Below are 21349 nucleotides of genomic sequence, written 5' to 3'. Positions count from 1 at the left end.
ATGTTCCTGACTATTATAGGTGTCTATGAGAGGTATAGATTATTGTAGGCATTAAACCTTTCTTCAAGCTGTTTACATTTAGTACATCCTCTCTGGGTTACAAATTCTGGAATTCAGCATCTTGCTGGGAATACTAGTATTTTCAGTATTGAAATAGCACCCTCTTTATTTTTTCTTTGCAAAAGTGATGTGATGTATAAGAAATTCAGACAACAACAAAAAATGTATTCCTCTTAAAGCATTGAAGCAGTGCCTTGGTATTTTGAGTTTTGAATCTTAGCAAATCTGTGCATACATGATTCATGTTTAAATTTTGATTTTTTGCTCAATGGTTTGTATCACGGTGATTAAAATTGTATGCTCTGGAGTCAAATAGGATTTGAATCTTGGCTTTTCCTTTTTCTACCTCTGAGGGTCTACAGAAGTTATTTAACTTCACAGTGCCTCAGTTTCCTCATCTGTAAATTGAGGATATTATTACTACTTGTTCCATAAGGTTATTGTGAGAATTGAGGGAGACAAAACAGATAAAGTGTTTAAATAGTCTCATACATAGTGAGTACTCAGTGCATACTCAGCCAGTCGTTATTGAATTTTTTTTGCAAACTGAAAAAATTCATTATACCTTTAATCTTTCCTAAAACATCTGTTTCTTATCTCTTTGCTTACTTTAATTGCTCTTCTCTGGACTGTTTCTGATCTAGTGTCTCTTAGGTTTCATTACCACATCTACACAAAGTATCCTGTTACTTGAGGTTGTCATGAGCATTCATTTCAAAGAGCCTTTCTAGTGACACTGAATATCTTATCTGCTTTTTTAGCATATCGGGTTGATCTATTGAGGAAATAAACTCTTGAAAATTCCAGCATCCTTATGCTGGGTTCTAACTTGTACCTGTGACCTAATCTTGGTCTTCTTTGAATATAGACATTTCCTATACTACTGCCTGAGTACTGAATCTCTTTCAGTTTGTACTTGAATTGAATGTATGCACGCAGGGTAATTTAATACCGTCTGCAAACATAAGATGTTCCTTGGCACTCTATGAAATTTAAAGGATTTATTTAGGCTTGGATATGTTTCATTGGTCAAACATTTCTCCTAAATGATGTCAGTAAAGGACTAAATAATAACTACTCTGCCCTCAAAGTGCTTGTGAGGTACTTGGAATAACAAACCTCCTGAGTCCAACACGATAATGCATCAGCAGACCTAGAATAGAGACATTCGCGGAGGACTCTGGGAACCTTTAGGAAGAGGAGTCCCTAATTCAGTCTGAGGGCATCCTGGAAAGTTGGTTGACCTTTGACCTGAGTTTTGCAGGCAAATAGAAGTTAATCTGGCAAGAAAGGAGTTGAAGGCCTATCCAAACAGAAGGAACATGTGGGAATCCATGTGGATGGTGTGAAACCACGTGAAGCATTCAGGAAACTCCAAAGAGTTTAGAATGGCTGAAGTAAAATATATTGGGAGTAGAAAGAGATCAAGAGGCAGTGTGGAGCCAGGACATGTGGAGCATGTGGCCAGGCTAAGGAGGTAACACTGAAGGTAGTCAGGGCTCCTGTAGGACGTGGAGCAGGGTATGACATGTATAAACAGATTTGTGTTGCAGAAAGCACCCCCTCATCAAAGGAATGATTGACAGAGACTAACACCCAACAGAATCAGCAGATAGTAAATATTTCAGGCTTTGCAGTTTCTGGGTCTCTGGAAACTACTCAATTCTGCAGTTATAGGAGAAAAACAGCCCAAATCAGTAAGTAAACAAATGGATGAGACCTGTGTCCAATAAGCCATTGCTTATGGACACTGAAATACCAGTTTCACATAATTTTTTGTGTGTCACAAAATATTTTTTGTCATCCTTTAATGGTGTAAAAACTGTTCTTAGCTTCAGGTCATACAAAAATAGATGGCAGGCTGCATTTAATCCTTGCGCTGTGGTCTGATCTCTGAGTGCGAAGAAGGTAAACAACTCTTTTGAGAAGCTTAACTCTCAAAGGGAGGGGAAAGCAGTGCCGTAGTGATGGGGAAGAGCTGTTTATCAGAAGTGCTCTGAAATTAGGGGGAGCAGAAACAGGCGAAAAGGAGTCACTGAAGATGGTGGAGGGATGATAGTTGAAGGAGATCCTCAAAGAGGCCGAAAAGAAGCTATAGGTGCAGAGTACAAGTCAAGGAATATGCTTTCGAAAGGGAAAATACATCTTCCACTGAGGCTGGTGGGAAGTTGGGATGGATGGGCACTGATGAGATATTTAAGTAGATGGCAGAGTGGGATTTTCCCAGAATGCTTTCAGATTTCCACTGAAAAGGAAGCAAGGCTAGAATTCCAGGTGAGTTTTCTGTCTGAGCACGGGAGTCACTCATGCTGACATAAAGAAGAGGAAGCCTGTGAACCAGATGTCCAAGTATTCTGTGAATGTGTGGGGGCGACCAGGAAGTCATTAGAAGTTAAACAAGGAAAGAAGGTGCCAGAGTTTCCATAAAGGTGGAGGAGTAATGGGTTCAGGACAACCATGCGGAGGGAGCAAAGTGCCAGGTCTTCCTTCTGCCCACGCAATACAGGGTGTGTTGTGCGCCTGTGCATGCTGGAAGGCGGGTGTGTGACGAAATGAATGAACTGCCTCTACTTGAAACAGCATCAGAGCATGTAATGTCCTGGGAGAAGTGTGGGTACTGGTAAAGGGAGGGTTTGGAGGGGCCACTGATGCAGCAGCTGAGGGATGCTTTGTTCACAAGGGAGGATATTCCAGAGAGCTCAGTGGCCAGACCGGCAGAGGGGCGGTGAGAGGAGAAACTGGGGGGAACCAGACTTACCTCAAGCAGTGTTGGCTGAGAAAGAAGACATCAACAGAAGAAAAGTCCGGGACTTGAAGACATTTACAAACTGTGGTCAGCAAAGCAAATCTGTGAGTTTGTTTCGTCCAAGTTCCAAACACTCAGAGAGAAGAAAGTAGTTTGTGTTGAGTTCTTAGGCCTGAGAAGAAGGTATGCTCTTTCACTAGGTCTTCCCAGGCATCAATATAGGTCTGCGGAGGCGGGGGTGTCGTGGGAAACCCAGGAGGGCATCTCACCTAAGTTTCTTCTCTTTTCCAAGCCCATCCCTATACGAACAGGGCAGTGTGGTTCAACTGCAGTCAGGATACAAGGACAAGCAGCTCTGAGGTTTCCTGGGAACACACGCAGACTCAGGCACTAACAGGAGAGAATGGGCACACAGTCTCTGTCTCTGGTCTGGAACAGTTCCTGATCTGGCAGAACTTACAGCAGAACACTATTCAGGGTTTTGTTTTGCTTTGTTTTTAGTTTTTTAAGGCTCATCATCCTCGCAGAGTTTAAAGAGCTGGTTGGCGGGGGTCAATCCACACTAGGGAATGTGACATTGCCTGAATGTTGTTTGAGCAAGGAAGGTATATGTCCCCGAGATGAAAACATTTGAGAACCACGAGTTCTAGGCGGCAGGATAGGAATTGGATTGGTAAAGTCCCCGGATGGGGTCTGAGGGGTTCCTCCCAAAGAGGAGAGAGAGAACTCAGCTCAGCCTGCCAAGTAGTTTCTTGACTCTGATCACAGAAAAAGAACTTCAAGACATGTCAGTGAGAGGCTTAGAAAGGTTTTATTAGGCAGAATTAACGTACACACTGAAAAGAGTGTGGGCCCTTTAGAGAAAGCGGCACTGTAGTCTGGAGTTGGGAATCTGTGTGTGTGTGTGTGTGTGTGTGTGTGTGTGTGTGTGTGTGTGTGTTTTCTTGAAGGTATTCTTTAAGATGGGTGACTAAGATGTTTTGGCTAAAAAACACTCTTTGAATCCTTTGAATCAGTTTCTTCATCTTAAGGTCAGGTTGCTACCTTTTACCTTATCAACTAGGCTTATACTATCTTTAAGGAATTTGGGTGTGATAGGTCTGGAAGGGGAAAAAAAAGGCCAGCCAATGGAATGCAGATATGGATGGCCTTGGGTAACTTTGCATATGGAAGCTGCAGTCCTCTTAAAAGTACAATTCTAAAATTATGATTTTGTCTCCTTTCCTCATGAGTAGTAGCCATGGTGGCGTGAATAATTTGAGAAAGGATACCATACACATTGTTAGAAAGAAAAGAATAAGCTCATTTCAACAATGTGTAGTTGCTCAATACCCAACAGATTGAGGCTTGAAGGGAGAATGGCAAGCCAGGGCTTGAGATGTGTAGCTCCTTCATGTTGAAACGAAAGTTTAGAGAAAACAAAGAGGCCACACAAATGAAGGAGTGATCTGAGAAGTATGGGGAAAAAATAGGAATTTACTGTTCTCTAACACAACGTTCAAGTATGGAGGGGAGAATTACGAAGATTCTGATGTGTAAGTTGGCTGAGAGGCTGAGAACAGAGAAAATACCTTTGGAAAAAGAGAGATGAGAGACAGGGGCCAAAGGTAACTCTGAAGTTGGGGGCATTTGCTTTAACACAGCAGTAAAAAAAGTAACAAGAGGAGAGAGAAAAACTCTCCGCACCGCCAACGAGTTCTTCTTTGGGAAAGGGGAGGACTGAATCTTCTTTGCGAGATTAATGACTTTCTCCGCACAGGTTCCTGATGTGACAGATGACATATGTCAAGTGTGTACGTGTAAAGAAAACCAAATATACAGACATACGCATGATCCAGGACTTTTTTTTATGAACTACTACAGTGTGAGTGTGTGTGTGTGTGTGTGTGTGTGTGTGTGTGTTTTCCAATGAGGACAGAACAAGGGGAATCCGGTTTAAATTAGAGATGGAGATTGAGGCCACTCCCAGGGGGACAACTTCTTAGCCCGTTAAGAGACACTGGGGGACGATATTGAGATGGGCTATGAAAGATCGATTCCCCTGAGAACTCTAAGAATAGGATCAAGTAGACAGAGCGGAACATGCCTCTGCTTCGTTACACCGAGCTGATGTTTCTTTAGCAGGGGCCAGTAGGCTGGATTCGACGGCCTTTGCCTCCCTAGCCGCACCCCAGGGTGCCTGTGCGCTGGCGGAAGGGCAGAGAACTCTGACCAGCGAGCCGAGACAGCTACGGCCCCTTTAAGAGGGGCGGTGGCGGCGGCGCGCGCTCCGACGGCTTTCCTCTAGCCCCGCCTCTTCCCGTGAGCCCTTGGGGAGTGGTCTGACCGCGGGCGGCTGCCGGTGAGCGGAGGGGCAGGGGGTGGGGGGAGACATGGCTCGGCGCGGCTGGCGGCAAGCGCCCTTCCATCGCGGTGTCGGTGTCGGCGTCGGCGTCGGCTTCGGCGTCGGGCCCCGAGCCCGGCCGCTCATGCGGCCGCTCTGGTTGCTCCTCGCAGTGGGCGTCTTTGGCTGGGCCGGGGCTTCGGACGGCGCCGGCGGAGCGGCGAGAGCCATGGACGAGGAGATCGTGTCCGAGAAGCAAGCGGAGGAGAGTCACCGGCAGGACAGCGCCAATCTGCTCATCTTCATCCTGCTGCTCACCCTCACCATTCTCACGATCTGGCTCTTCAAGCACCGGCGGGCCCGCTTCCTGCATGAGACCGGCCTGGCTATGATTTATGGCAAGTGCCTCGACCCCTGGCCGCCCCCGGCGCTGTCCCTTTCTCTGACCGCCAGCTGCTTCGCCTCCTCTCCGAGCCCTGCTCGGCCTACATTCAGCTTCCCTTCTGATTCCCTTCATTTTCTGCCTCGCCTTCCCACCCTCACCCCCGCGCCCGTCTCTCTGCCTCATCTCCCCTTTATTTCTGCTGCGCCCCCCGTTTCTTTACCTCCTTTAGTCCTCGCCACCCCTCATTTCTCGGCCTCTCCACACTTTTTTTTGCCTCCGACCCCACCCCCTTTCTTTCTCCACCCTGCTCCCCCTCCTCTGCCTAGGGAGCTCGGGACCTGGACCCGGGTAGAGGATGGGAAGGGAGTGGGTGCGGTGTCTCAAACTGGGCTGGGGGAGGGGAAGACACCATTGCGATCTATTTCTCTGGGGTGTCAGTTTGTGTGAGGTTCATTGAAGCTGCAGTAGCACCTCTGCTGCCCTGCGTTTGGCACTCTTTAGGAGCCAAAGTCGACCTTTACACATTACCCAGCTCTTGCTATGCCCTGTCCTATGGAGGCTGAAAATGAAAACCTTACTCCCGTGGAGCCCAAGCAAAATAAAAACGTGAACGTGACACAGGTTTGGGGCATTTTAAATGACGCCCTGATTTTCTGTAGTGTGCTTGGGATATCTGATGTGGATACATATGGGTGACCCTGCCCGCTCGGGCTTACAGAAGTGAGGACGAGGAGGAGTTACGGTTCTCTCAGCAATGTGTTGTACTGGGTCCGCGATGATCCGGACCGGTCAACCCAGCAGTAACTGTCAAGCACCATGCATATACAGTATGAGTGTCTTGCTGGTGGCATGAGGTTAGTGGCCAGGTGAGTAAATGGCTTCAGTTCTTCAGTCTCAGTGGACTTTTTTTGAGGTTATTTGAATTTTCGGTGGCAAGGCACAAAGGGTAGATGAACCACGGGCTCAGGAGCGTTTTGAGCCGTGCTTGTTTGGGCCTCAAGTGGGGGAAAATACACATATTGCTGACTATCTTAAACCATGAGAGTGTGCCTGAAGAGATGAGGGCGGAAAAAACAATCCGGTCTGTGCAGTACGTGTGTGAAGATCGTCTTCATTTAGAACAGTCTTAAACAGTTGATCTTGTTGAGGTTTGACTCTGAGACTTGCAGATAGGTAGATGAAGCTTTGGCACAAAAAGACTTTCCTCCGCTCACCTACCCCACCTCACCCCCTGTCCAGTAAATCCAGACTTCTAGAATGTGCATGGACCTCAAGGGTACGGAGGAAAGGTACAGTAGTCATGTGTCTCAGGAGGATGCATGAGCACAGGCTGATTTCTCATTTTTAAGGTAATGAAATTCTAAGTCTGTGCATAAAATCTCCCTGTTCACTAAGATTCCTACTAGCTTTTAGACATACTAGTGCTTCTTTTATGTCATAATTTTTGTATTTCATTTGGGGGCCTCTAAAGGCAGATTGGCCAGATAAACTATAGTTTTATATCTTTTCGCTGTGTGACAGTGTGATTTATTCACTGTCCTCAACACACATTTAATGATTGGTCTAGTAAGCATTAATGTAAGACCTTTGCCTTCAAGGAACTTATAGGTAAGTAGTAAAGGGAAAAATGACATTTTCGATTTGGTTAAATGCAGAAATAAGGAACGGATCACAAATATCTGTTTGCTGTAGAGAGAGAGATAGTATGTTGTGATACTCAAAGTGCAAGGCTTTGACCAGAGGTCAGCATTTTTTTCAGGAAATGGCCTGTAGTAAAGATTATTGACTTTACAGGTCTGTAGATCTCCCTATCTGTGTTGCGTTTTATTCTTTGTTGTTATTTTCTTTTTAAAAACCTTTGCAATGTAAAACTCATTGTTAGTTTTAGAGCTATACAAAAACAGAGGACTGTAGTTGGAAACCCTTTCCTTTAGGGTCAGACTTGGATCCCTGTTCCACTGTGCTGATAGTGACATACAATCTTAGGCAAGACCCTTTTGCCTCATTGTACCTTCTTCTGTATACTGGGGATAATGATTGTGGGATTACTGTGTGGAAGCAATGTTTCAGCTTGGTACTTGACACTGAAGTAAATGCTCAATAAATGATAACTGTGCTATTATTATTATTATTATCATTGCAGTTAAAACTGCATTTTCTCAGGTTAGTCTCAGTTGTTTTAATAACAGTATTATAAATTGAGACTAAGTATTTTTAAAAAAATCAAATAGATGCTTTGAATTATCCTAAAATTATTTGCTCTTCAGTGGCCAGTATCTTTAATTTTATCTAACTTGTGGCCTAAAATAGAAAAATAGGATTTTTTTTTCTTGACACAAAGTCTTGCTCTGCAGATCAGGATGACCTTAAACTCACTATGTAGCTCAGGCTGGCCTTAAACTCTCAGTGATCCTCCTGCCTCAGCCTCCCAAGTGCTGGGATTACAGATGGGCACTACCACCACACCTGGCAAAAATAGAATTTCCGATTGCATTTCCTTAAGTTTCTAATTTCATGGGGAGAGATAGAGGACCTTAGTGTTAGTGTTCTGTGAAGGAAAAACAGGGGTGTCTAGTGGAGTGTGAGCGGTACGCTGGGAGTCAGTCTGAGACTGAGTTGGCATTCTCTAGTTTGTGCCATTTTCTCAGTATGTGCAATGGGGCCTGTGGGCTGAACAGCCTCTCAACTAACTCCCAAGCCCAGTTCACACCTATATGGGACGGGGCCAGAGTATTTACAGTACCACGGAAATTGAAGTTTTCTGATTCTAGCTACTGTCTTTTACCTTTTCTTAATGACTCTTCCACTGCCATAGGTATTATGCTACTATACTAAGATCTTTATTTTTCAGCATGACTTCTCAGTGAAAAGAGAATGCCCACACCTCCACGATTCAGCCTACTGGTGATCTGATTCCTGTGGTGTCGGGTTAGCCACTTAACTCCTGGAAAAACACTATTTAAAATAAGCCTTTCTTTTATCTTTTTGAGAAGCCAGGGTAAAATATTTAAAATTGCTAATGTGGTCAGTTTCCAGACTGCAATGTAGACTAATTGCTCCAATTACAAACATAATCTCAGAACACCCACATGGTTCGTTCAGTGGGCTAGCTTTCTTAAGAAGCTTAAAAATGAGTCACTGTTAGTAAAAATTGTTGAGTTAGTTAATTAAATCTGAAAAGTGATCACTCACTTGTGGTGTTTGCAGATAGTATAAAAAGCAAAAGGTGGAAGAATATTTGCTTTGCTTTAAGCTTAGGGAATCCAGGATCCTAGGCTTAACCAATGTGATTCAGCAATAAGCATTTTTTAAAGGTCTGTGATGTCTGGGATGTGATGGGAAATACAGGTATGAGCCGTAGTCCCTGCCCATAGATCACTTACAGTCTAGTGATTTAATAGATAGCTGATTGAGCATTACAGTGTGTTCAACATTGTGCTAGGCACCTTACAAGACATTTAAAGTTCATAATAATTCTATTCCCTCTCCCATTTTTCAGATGAGGAAATTTGGGCTCAGAGAGGTTAATGACCTACTTGAAGTGACATAACTTGAGCTTAGCCAAGTCAGTATAGTTCAGAAGCTGCATTCTCTAAGCCCCTAACCCACATTGCCTCTCATTGACAAGATAAAACTTAACTGTAGCTGGGCATTGTGGCACATGCCTGTAATCCCAGCACTCGGGAGGCCGAGGCAGGAGGATGGGGAGGCTGAGGAAGGAGGATCGTTGGGAGTTCGAGGCCAGCCTGGCCTACAAAGTGAGTTCAAGACCAACCTGAATTGCGTAGCGAAACCATCTCAAAAAGACCAAAAAACATAAACAAACAAACAAACAACTTAACCTTAAAGACAGTGTAGAGTAGTATTATCATACAGCATACTGGGAAACTGAGGTTCCATTAAGAGATTATCTGTTCATGATAAATGCACTTACCAAACATCACAAAAATATACTAATAGAAATTGAAAAATAAATAATTGAAAAAAAGAGAGATTATCTAGACTAGAACTCAAGGGAGCCAGGATTTATTTGTCTTTCTGACTTCTAAACCTATGCTTTTTCTCCTGCACTGCACTGTACTCAATTTCATGATATCCAGTATAGAAGACAGTACTTAAAGCTGTAAGGCTTTGGAAGGCGGACTGTGGAGGGAGGCTGAGAGGGAAGGGAGACCTCTACCATTCTGGTTTTCCAGAGAACCACCAGCGTAGTAGTTTCGTATTGATCTGAAAGTGAGGACATGATTGGAATTAGGAATTTAGGTTTCAGTTCTGGCTTTGTCACTTGATGACAAGTGATTTTGGGTAAGTCATTTATCCCCATTCTAAAGAAGAGGGAACAATGCTGGAGAAATTTATACATCTTTGTCAGGAGATTACAGCCAAATAAGTTTCTTTCTTTTTTCTTTTCAGAAACAGGATGAGAAATGGTTTGAAATCCTATGTGAAGAGTTCCCTTGGAAAAGAGGTTTATCTTTCCTGAGAGAGAGTTAAAGAGAAATGAGCTTTTATATTGAGATGAGTAGGCTTGGAACAGAGGCTGCCTGTATCAGATGTCCCTCAGCTTCTCAGAAAAGTAGGCAGTGGGGCTAAGGACTTGACAAGGAGGTTAAAGTTTGGAGGAGCCGCTGTTGGGAATGTGTTCAGAGACGAGATAAATAAATGCACATCAAACTAACAGAGGTCAGCAAAAGCCTTGGCTTTCCTGGCTATCTTGAAATTGAATTAGTTCTTAATGGAGAACCTAGCAGCGTTCTTCAAGCAAGTAATGAATGTTTTATTTATGCACATGCACCAAAGCTTCTTAATCTCTAGACATTTTCTCAGTGGTGGTCCACATTTTTGAGTGCCAGAGGCTTCAGGCGTGATAGACGAGAAGAATGGGCTGACATCCCTGGGAAAAATCCCTGGGAAAAATCAGTTTCCCTAACTGGGAGAATCCTGTAAAGGTGGGGCCTTGGGTGATGCTGAGTTCTTATCACTGCCTGGGCGAATTTCCAGTGCAAGTGGGTCAGGAGTGTGTGGGCGAGATAGACTTCTCTGTTTTGTGAAATACTTCTCTTTGTGGTTGTCTTCTTTGTTGCCTGGTAGTGGTAATTTTAAAATTCATAGTATCAATATTTTCTGTGTCTCTGTGTATGTAGGTGGCTAGAGGTTTCTGTTTTATCTTTCTAACAAAGCACTCTTTTTGTGTCCTTTCTCTTTACTGAGAATTGCTTTATCTCCATGTTTGGGATTTGACCTTTTATAGAACCCATAGTAACTTGATCTGTTAGCTTTTTTTTTCATAGAAATTCTGATTTTTCAGATGCCCGATACCGTAATAAAGGTCTTAATTTTTTTCAACCCAAGTAATTATTCTCCATACTGGTTTTTTTTTTTTTTTTTTTAATGTGCCAAGGTGTGTGTTTCTAATCTGCCCAACTGCTGAGCCCTCCTGGGGCTCCCAATGAGGTTTCAGCATAGAGTCCCCCATGCAGAAGCCTAGTGGATGCTGTTGCTTGCATAGTAGGATTTGGAGCTATGGGACAAATTCATGGCATTATTATTATTATTTGGAGCAGCTAATCTGTGATTTTCACATGGTGGGTTTTTTTTTTTTTGGTACCGGGAATCGAACTCAGGACCTTGCACTTGCCAGGCAGGTGGTTGTGCCACTGAGCTGTATCCCTGGCCGTGATTTTTACATATGAAGGAATAACTTTCACTGAGCCTTTTAATTAGGAAGATTTGTGGGTGGTAGAGAAAAGAACCGTTTCTGTGTCATATCTGTGGAATGACTGTATGGATTCTTAGCCTTTCCCTCTGTAAGTCTCTTCTGCCTGTTCCTACTTCACTGAATGACTTTGCTCTCCCACCTAGCTGCTCAGGCCAACTTATCAACCTGGTTACCAGGCCATCAGGCTCCTCTTCACCTTAGTCTTTTATCTCCCTGTCCCCTAGTCTGTCCTCCTCAGGCACCAGCCTTTCTAAAGTGTAATACCTCTAAAACGCCTCTCTTCCAATCACTACTCCCATAGGTTAGGACTGAAGCTCTCATTGCCTGAGTGACTGCAGCGAGCATCTAGGTGACCCTTTGGATCCTCTCTAACCTAGACCTGTCTTTCTAAAATAAACATCTGATGTCAAACCTCTGCTTAGAACCCCTGTATGACTTCATTTTGCTTTGAGAATGAACTGCAAACTCCCGCTCCCAACTTACACAATAGTCTTTTTTTTTTTTTTATTTAGCTCCTACAGCTCCTCCAAGTCTCCCTTCTTGTTAGCTCATAAGTCAGCCCTAATGAACTATTTGTGATTCCCTAAATGGGCTATGTTTGTTTCTTCTTTCTTGACTGCATATGTACTACCATTTCCCTGTTTAGAATATACTTTTTCTTCTATTTAGTTACCTGTTCAGGTGCTACCTCTGAAAAGACTTCCCTAATGCCCCACTCCCTCAGCCTGTTCAGGTGTCTCCTTTTGGTTTTTATAATACCTTGTATTATATTGTATTAGGATTAGTCAGTTGGTTTTTGCTAACTGGACTGACCTCGAAGGAGGATCTTTGTTTTCATCTCTAAACCTAGGGCTCCTACATAGCACATTCACATCTTTTTTTTTTTTTTAATTAATACTAGGGGTTGAACCCAGGGCCTTTACACTGGACTATGTTTCACATCCTTTTTAAAATTTTGAAATAGGTTCTCACCAAGTTGCTAAGTTGCCTAGGCTGTGCTCAAAATTTCAGTCTTCTTGCCTTGGCCTTCCAGTGTATTGGTATTATAGAAATGTACCATCCTGCCTGGCTTCCATTCACGTTTTAAAAAGAATGGCTGATGGGTCGGATTGAGAAGCCCCATGAGGGTAAAGTATACCCAGTACTGAGATATTGTGCATCTTGTCAATAAAGAAACTTCTGGAGGGTTTGGTTCAGTCCACATCCATACAATGGGATATTATTTGGCCATAAAAATGAATGAAGTTCAGATGCATAGCACAACATAGATAAATCTTAAAAATATTACATTAAGTAAAAGAAGCAAGGCACAAAAGACCGTTTATGTGAAATGTCCAGAATAGGCAAAGCCACAGAGGAAGAAAGGGGATTTAGCTTTTTTTGTTTTGTTTTGGTACCAGGAAGCAAACTCACAATCTCGAGCTTGCCAGTCTAGATTAGTTTTTTCCAGGAGCTGGGGATTTGGGGATAGGGCCAGAAGGAGTATTCTAATTCATTTTTGAAGTGATGGAAGTGTTCTAGAAATAGTGATGATTGATATACAATTTTGTGACTACATTAAAGACCACTGAATTGTGTAATGTAAAAGGATAAACTTTACACAGTGGTACCTTGGTTCACAAGCTTAACTTGTTCTACAATTTTGGAAAAGATGGCCTTGTTTGTGTTTATGCAGGAAGGATGGCCATGGTTGTATTTGTCACCTGATGCAGAGTTTGCAAACAAAAACAAAATTTTGCCAAATTCTTCCCTTTGCAAACCAGATTGTTTGCAGACAAAAGCATTCATGAGCCAAGGTACCACTGTAGTATGTGAATTATATTTCAATAAAGCTGTTATGAAACAGTTGATCAATATAGTTTTATAGAACCTAGAAATATGTTGATTGCAGAGCACCAGATTCAGTACTTCTATTCCATGCTTCAATTTTTTTTTTTTTTGGTCTTTTTGAGACAGGGTTTCATTATGCACTTTAGGCTGGCCTTGAGCTCACTTTGTAGTTTAGGCTGGTCTCAAACTTACAGCAGTCCTCCTGCCTGAGCCTCCCAAGTACTGAGATTATAGGCGTGCACCACCATGCCTGGCTCCATACTTTAATTTTGAATCAGATATTTTAAAATTTAAATCTGACCTTTTAGCAGTAGAAGAATTCAGTCAATCTACAAATACATCAACCTTCCAATTTGTTAAATGTATATTCTTTGGCCAGCCACATGCTTTGGGAATAAACCTGGGAAACATACGCATTTAAGTCTTGTAAATTGATGGATAGAGATTTAAAAAATACATTCCTAACATGATCACACTGAGAGATTGGGACTTCTTGGAACATATTCTGTGTATAGATGATTTGAAGGTATTTTCTCATTTTGTTACTGTTCTCATCACTTACTCATATATTGATCTAGAAATATAATGATCTGTGCAATTACCATAGAGAATGTTTTTCCCTCCTGATCCATTGGATTAATGAAGATTGGGCTCTTGGATGTGTGAATTGAGTAGTATAGTACTTTTTAAAATGGGAACTGTATTTGGTCTAAAAATTGAACCAATTCATCAGAATCTCCTTGAAGATTTTCTTTTGTCATTCCAGAGGTACTTGTGGGGTACAAAAACGGGGTTTCTGTCTGTCGGAAACACTTACATTGTTGTTTTATTTCCAGGTCTGTTGGTGGGCCTTGTGCTTCGGTATGGCATTCATGTTCCAAGTGATGTAAATAATGTGACCCTGAGCTGCGAAGTGCAGTCAAGTCCAACTACCCTGTTGGTAAATGTTAGTGGAAAATTTTATGAGTATACGCTGAAAGGAGAGATTAGCTCACATGAACTCAATAATGTCCAAGATAATGAAATGCTTAGGAAGGTAAGTTTTTAGTTAAAGGGAGTCTTTGTTTTCTTAAGTGTGTAACTAGCAGCAAAGTGATTTTGAAGAAAGATAATGAATTTTTAATATTTAAAATGGTTTGTCTTTTAAAATGGTGTTAAACCTTAGTTAATAACTAATAATGTAAGGAAATAGATATTTCTAGAAATTATATTTTCTGATTGAGGCTAAGTGCTATAACCCTTTTTTGTTTCAATTTTTGTTTTCTATAATTGTAATAAATAATGACCAAGATTGTGTTAAGCAGAAGTTGTGAGCACCTTTTTCAATACTTATACTCCTTACAGTTCGAGAGCATTTCAGCTCATTGGGTTTATTTGACATTACCTAAAATTGTCCATTAGTATTTCTTTGAGTTCTTTCATGCCTTGATTGTGTTTTATGCAGAGCACAATTTAACCTTTCTTTGATTCATAATCTAGCACAACTTCAGGGGTCTTTGTCTGAACCTCAGTTGTACCACGCTGTATATAAGGCTTGACGTGGGAGGGTGACTTACAGTCATGCGGGCTCCCAGACATTCCTGTCTCACTCGATGTTTCTCTCATGAAGCTTCTGAGTGCCACTTTGCATGTCTCTTTGTTTTTACCCACCCTTGGCATTTGCCTCTACAGTGCTTCTCCTGTCTTCTACATTGGCAGGACTTGACTTCTATAGCCACTTGATTATATTCCTGATCACCTTTAATGTTTTTAAATTTTTCTTTGAACTTAATTTATTTTGCAGTGAGTTCTCACCACCTGTGGAAAATTCCAGTTACTTAAAAGCTGTAGCCAAACTAAGTTTCAGCATGTGGATATGTAGCTGGCCACTTTGTGTCCATATCAAATTCTACTGTAGCTGGGGATATAGCCCAGCAGCAGAAGTGCCTCCCTGGCAAGCGCAGGGTCCTGAGTTCAATTCCCAGTATCAAAAAAAAAAGCTATAACAAATTCCACTGTAGCCTTATGAACACAAGGGGGCGTCTGTGTAATTAAAGCAAATAGGTTTTAAAATGATTGAGCTGTAGAAAGAAGAGTTGTACAGAATGCTTTATGCAATATTAGATAGCTTTAGAGATTGCATCTGTGTAACAAGTCTTCTATGATGGTTGCCAAGTTTCCTCTTGGTACCTATCATAGCATACCCATAAGGTCCGTGTTACCAGCTTTGGATCTCTTTCCTTTTGTCTTTCCTGTCAGATCCTGTCCTGACCAACCTGTCCTCTCTGTTCCTCTCCCCTGCCCCTTCAGTACTGGTGATTGAACTCAAGGCCTTCATGCTGAGCTACTTCTCCAGGCCTTTTTTAAAATTTACTTTTTATTTTGAGTTAGGATCTTGCTGAGCCACTAAGTTGTCTGAGCTGGGCTTGAACTTGCGCTCTTCCCGCCTCTTATGTGGCAGAGTGCTGGGATGATAGGCACGGAGCACGCTGCCCAGCTTGGGTCTCTTTTGCTTAAAGCCAAAATATGTTCATATTTTCTCCTGTTTTAAAGATATCTAATGTAATATTTTAACATACTTTTCACAGAAACGGCTTAAGTAATTGTTCAACACTATCTCTGTGTCATGTGATTGAGAAGTAGAACAGAAGGTATCCTTTAGGAAACCTTCTACAGGAAGAAACACACAAAATTTATTATATGCCTAAGGCAGAGAAGTATTAGACTCCTTTATATGAAAGGTTTTTTTAAATTGCCATAGTAATGTTTTTGCCACTGGCTACCTTAACATGTAATCTTTCTTCTTTTCGATAATATAGTAATGTAGCATGAGGTCTTCTAAGGGAATTAATCAAAAAACTCTTTATTTTAACAGGTTACTTTTGACCCAGAAGTATTTTTCAACATATTACTTCCTCCTATCATATTTTATGCAGGATATAGTCTGAAAAGGGTAAGTGCTCTTGTATTTTACATATTTTGAATAGCCTTAAATTTCCCATGGGTTTTTATATATTTGATACGAAAAAAATTATTTCTTTCCAGATCCCTTTCCTTCTCTCCTAATTTTCTTTTAGATGCTGAAATTTTTGTGTGTATAAGAATACTTTCTTTCACTGATTTGTTTTAGTAGTAAATAATGTGTTTAATACATTGGCATAGCACACTAGAATAGAAAACCTTTTCTTGATCAAGCATTTGGTAAGTATTCTATCACAATGTAACTTTTTTTTCCCCCTACCAGAGACATTTCTTCCGGAACCTTGGTTCTATCCTCGCATATGCTTTTCTTGGAACAGCTATTTCTTGTTTTGTTATTGGGTAAGCATTTGAAGCTTGAACTGTTTTTTAGCCTTCAAATTATAATTCTAAAGTGATATGCTTTTGCTTACATGGTATTGTATTCCTGAATGTGTCTGTAGACTTTTGCAGTGAAATGCATTTACATAGGTTATATGTTGTTTGAATTGTCCTCAAGGCTAAGGTATTAACCATAAGTAAATGCTATGAGTTAAATTTGGGATTAGTCACAGAGTACTACAGTAGGTCTGTCTTTTGGGTGGTATGGGGAGGTGCTGAGGATGGAACCCAGGCTTAGCTATATACTGACCTACACCCGCAGCCCTAGATCCATCTTCTTATCCTTGCTCTATTTTAACTCCTTTACCAGTTGATATGTTTTCTAAAGTGAGAATGTGTTTATTGAACAGGTCGATAATGTACGGCTGTGTAACGCTGATGAAAGTAACTGGGCAACTCGCAGGAGATTTTTACTTTACAGATTGCCTGCTATTTGGTGCCATCGTATCAGCAACAGACCCAGGTATATTTTACAAAAGTGGAGCTGGAATACTTTTCCAGTAAAAGCGTATGTGGGTGTTTCTCCAAGGTATAGAATTCATAAGTAAGTACTTCCCTAGCATTATACTTTCCAATTGTGGAGGAAAAAACAGTTCATTTTTCCTTTTGGTTTAAAATGTTCCCATTGGTTTGAATTACTCTTGGTACAGGTGGTACAGTCATGCATGTACTGCTGATGGCTCAAGCCTCCTGGCAGTGAGACGTACAGATTATAGCCCTATTGTGAACATGTTACACATATATTTATGTTTTTCTTTTACTTCTTTATTACAGTTGCCTCTTACTGGTCCATAAGTTCATGCTGTGTATATGAAATCTGTAAGACATTTTATTCAGAAATTTAGGTTGTTTTCCCTAGTGATTGGACATAGAAGATGAGCTAGGTTATAGGCTTGCTAAAAGGGGTCTTAATTACACACTTCCTTTTAAACTTATAGAAAACAGTTCCCTAAAAATGTTTTGTTCATATTTAGCTATTTGCATTTAACAGCAAGAAAAGAACCCTTTAAATGATTATTATGCTGGGCATGGTGGCTCACACGTATAATCCCAGCACTCGGGAGGCTGAGGCAGGAGGATAGTTGCGAGTTCGAGACCAGCCTGGGCTACAAAGTGAGCTCAAGGCCAGCCTGAACTGCATAGCGAGACCCTGTCTCAAAAAAAACACAAACAACAAAACAAAAAATAAATGATTATTGTAAGGCAGCTGTGTCAATACATAGGGTCATAGGTGGTCTTCAGTACACATTAAATAATTATTTTTATAATTATTTTTTCTAAATTGGCCTTGTGGTTATGAAATTGTTTTGGTGTCATCACAGTTTGCTCTCCTGTAATTTTAGTGTTACATCTCTATAAATTGTGTTATAGAATGCATTTAATTGTGTTGAGTAAGGTTTTAATTTTTTTATTACAGTATTGGTAAGCTTACTAGCTACATTTAAATTAGGAATTTGAGGAAAATGTAGGATGAAGAGTTCAGGGTAGGAACAAAGACTGAAGGGTGTTTGTTTTTTTGTATCTGCTTGTTTGTTGCCTAGGATCAGACCCAGGGCCTTGCATATTCTAGGCTAGCAAGCTCCACTGACCTATGTCCCAAACACCAGACCTAAGTTTGAACTAAAGATAAAAGCTCCTTTTTTTTTTTTTTTTTACTGTGAATTAGGACTTTGGTGGAGGTTTTTGCTGTTTTACCTTTTGACCTTGTAAGTTAATCATCTTCTTTAATTGTCATCCTGCAGAGTTAAAGGTAGTATCTTAAGATTATCTCTGAATTCCTGTTAACTCTGAGAACACATGGTATTATGAGAAGGGGAAAATAAGTTCTGGACTGTGCCAGAGATGATTTGCAAAGATTACTGAGAGAGCCATTTGTGTAGTTTAGCATTTTTAGTGCTAGAAATCAAATTGCTTTCTTAAGACCGCAAAGGCTTTCCCTTTAGTGCTCCTAGCTGCTCCCATTGTCAGTATGAAGGTAGGAGGGCAGTTTTTGCAAACAGCCAGTGGCCTTTGGTTTTGGTGTCCTCTCACAAGAAGCAAGCTCCTCATTTTCTCAGTGTGTGAGAAATCGGAGTCAATTAGACTGTCTGGCTTACTTCAGCCTTCTGGTTTTGTCTTGGTAGGAGTATGTCTGGACAGTTCAAGCAAAAATCTTTTGCTTATATTAACTTGGAGAGTACAGTTTTTCTAAATTATGTAGGTGCTTGCTCTAATTCTATTATTTTGGAGTTGTTAACTTTCTAGGAGCATGAGCTATAGGTTTTCTTTTCAAAATTCTGCAGCATTGCTTCACTGTCCTCTTTCTTTTGGTAAGCTTTGGTGTCAGTGTATTCCAGCTGCAATGCTTTGCAGTAGAAATTATATCTTAAAACGCAGATTTCCTGTTTTCATGGTTGGCATTTGAAAAGGCTCTTCCATCTCTGGTTATATTAGTCTTTCATGTTTGCTTGGGTTTATTTAGTCGGTAAGCTGTATGTGACTCAGCAATTAAAGTTATAATGCAACTTCTCAATCTTATCTGATTTTTGAAGAATTCTAATATAATTGCTTCTGTAAAAGAAGCACTTATTTTTGTGGTTCTTTTTCCTTCTCAAGATGTAATAGCCTGGTAGTTAGATTCTTCAGTTAAATATGACAGCTCTAATTGTGGTCATAATTTTTAATCTAAGTCCAAAACTAAACCTGTATTTTAATTTCCTACTGTGTTTGCTAAACTGGTGTGTTTGCAAGTAAAGTATAAGTGAACTGTAAGGCTCTACAGAAAAAGAGTTTGAAGGAGAAGATGATTTTTTTTTTTGAGACAGGGTCTTGCTTTGTAGCCTAGGCTGGCCTTGAATTCCAGGTGATCCTCTTGCCTCTGCCTCCTGAGTGCTGGGATTACAGGTGTGTGCCACCATACCCAGCTGAAGTAGAAGATGCTTTTCATACTATTCTTCATTAAAAATGAAGGATTAGCTGATCTGTAAGAAATTCTAAATGTATTCTTAATGGAAAAAAAATGTGGAAAACCCATTCATTAACATTTGTATGAAGAATCTATGCCAGCTTATTCCTCCAAGGTTATTTTCAACTGTTTTTAAGAGAGAGAAAGGAGATATTGCATGTATATAAGTAGGGGGAAACTATTGACAGAAAATCACTGAATCTTTTTTTTTAAATCACTGAGTCTTTAATATGGTGAAAGAATGTTAAAGAGGGAGGCGTGAATTTCTAAATAACTATTTCAATCAGTTATTGAGGGGAATATGTTATATTTGAAATGTCTAACCATTCCTCTGACGCTTTCTACTTGCTAGTGACTGTTCTTGCCATATTCCACGAGCTGCAAGTTGATGTGGAGCTCTATGCACTTCTTTTTGGGGAAAGTGTCCTCAATGATGCTGTTGCCATAGTGCTGTCCTCGTAAGTAGGGTTTTTTTTTTTTTTATATTCTGAATGGTGCAAGCAAGGGTACTAGGAACTGAAAGTTACTTATTGAGTAAAGTGCATTATGAATAGAAACCTTTGGAAGGCTAAGCCTGTTTTTGCAGAAATATATACTTTAAAAATAACTTGGAAAATTCGGAGAAGGACAAAATACTGAGTGTCTCATCACCTAAAAATAATTACTCTAAATGTTCTAGGGCATTTCTTTTTACTCTTTTTTTTGTGTGTGTATGATATTTTTACATAATGGTGCTTATGTTGACTTGCACAATCTCTTAACATTATAACATGAACATTTTAATAGATTAATTTTTGAGCAAATAATATATTCACATGGTTCCAAAATAAAAGTATATAAAAACATTCATACATAAAAATTATTTTCTTGCCAGGTGTGGTATCCCATGCCTGTAATCCCAGCACTTGAGAGTTTGAGGCAGGAGAATTGCTACCAAGGGCAGCCTGGGCTACGTAGGGAGTTCAAGCCCAGCCTGAACTATGCAGCAAGAACCTGTCTCAAAAAATTAAAAAATAGAAATTACTTTCTTTTGTCCTCATCTGTCTCTCCAGCTCCTTAGAACAAAGCAATTTTATTAGTTTCTTATGGATCTCAGTGTTGATTAAGATGCAAGTACAAATATGAATAAATACCCTTATTTGCCTCTCATTCTTTATTTTGTTTTGTGGTGCTGGGGATTAAACTCAGGACCTCACACATGCTAAACAAGTGTTGTTCCACTAACCTACATCCCAAGACCCTCATTTCTTGTTTTGAAAATAGCTTACAATATATATGTACGATAGCATAAATATATTCTGGTGCTGTTTCCACATCAAAAGTGTATAGTATTCTGTACTATGTTCTATGTGATATTCTATGTATAAACTATACTAGAGTTTTGCTTAGTCTCTTATACTAGACACTTGAAGGGTTTTCAATCCTTGGCTATCCCAAATGATGCTACACTGATTAAACTTAAACTTTAACTTTGTAATGCATAGGTATGTGGTAGGCTAAATTCTCAGAAATGATGTTGGTGGTTGGTTTCATATAAACACATTTGTAATTGTGTTAAATGTTGCTAAATTGCCTAGGATAGTACCACTTTACACTTTAACCACCGAATTATGGGAACGTCTGTTTCTTCACAGCTTCACCAACAGAATATTTGTCAAATTTTTATATTTTTGCCACTTTGATAATTGAGAAGTATCTCATTGTAGTTTTCATTTGTGTTTCTCTTTTTTCTAACATAATCAGTTCAGAAACTATGTTTAGCAGTGTTAAGTAACACAGCTTTATTGAAGACAGTTACTGAGTAAGTAATACCTTTTATCTAAATATAGAAATTATACATTATTACAAGATGTTAGTAGGTGGAAGAATGGGTCTGACCCACTGAGGATCTCAATTCTGCCTACCCACTCTTACTAAGCAAATACCTAACCCTGTAGAAAGTTGACTTCACTTCATACTAGAACTTCCTGTAGAAAAGAAGTAAGAGCCCTTCTCATTTTCTC

General features: G+C 40.4%; 1 protein-coding gene across 2 annotated transcripts in view; it reads left to right on the top strand.

Annotated features, from left to right (window-relative positions):
* Positions 1 to 5079: 5079 nt before the first annotated feature.
* Positions 5080 to 21349, top strand: part of Slc9a6 (solute carrier family 9, subfamily A (NHE6, cation proton antiporter 6), member 6) — a 57657-nt gene continuing 41387 nt past the window's right edge. Inside the window, exons 1-7 of one of the 2 annotated variants that reach the window (XM_005404602.2) lie at positions 5080 to 5147; positions 5303 to 5527; positions 13900 to 14099; positions 15918 to 15995; positions 16287 to 16363; positions 16753 to 16865; positions 19699 to 19804. In XM_005404602.2, coding sequence (XP_005404659.1) covers positions 5359 to 5527; positions 13900 to 14099; positions 15918 to 15995; positions 16287 to 16363; positions 16753 to 16865; positions 19699 to 19804 — 743 coding nt within the window. In that variant the 5' untranslated portion in view covers positions 5080 to 5147; positions 5303 to 5358. The other variant, XM_005404600.2, reaches the window with a different exon arrangement.

This window comes from Chinchilla lanigera, unplaced genomic scaffold, assembly GCF_000276665.1.
Source record: "Chinchilla lanigera isolate Chin_1 unplaced genomic scaffold, ChiLan1.0 scaffold00088, whole genome shotgun sequence".
Lineage (NCBI taxonomy): Eukaryota > Metazoa > Chordata > Mammalia > Rodentia > Chinchillidae > Chinchilla > Chinchilla lanigera.
Note: the sequence above shows the minus strand (reverse complement) of the source record. Positions and strands in the feature narration are given on the sequence as shown.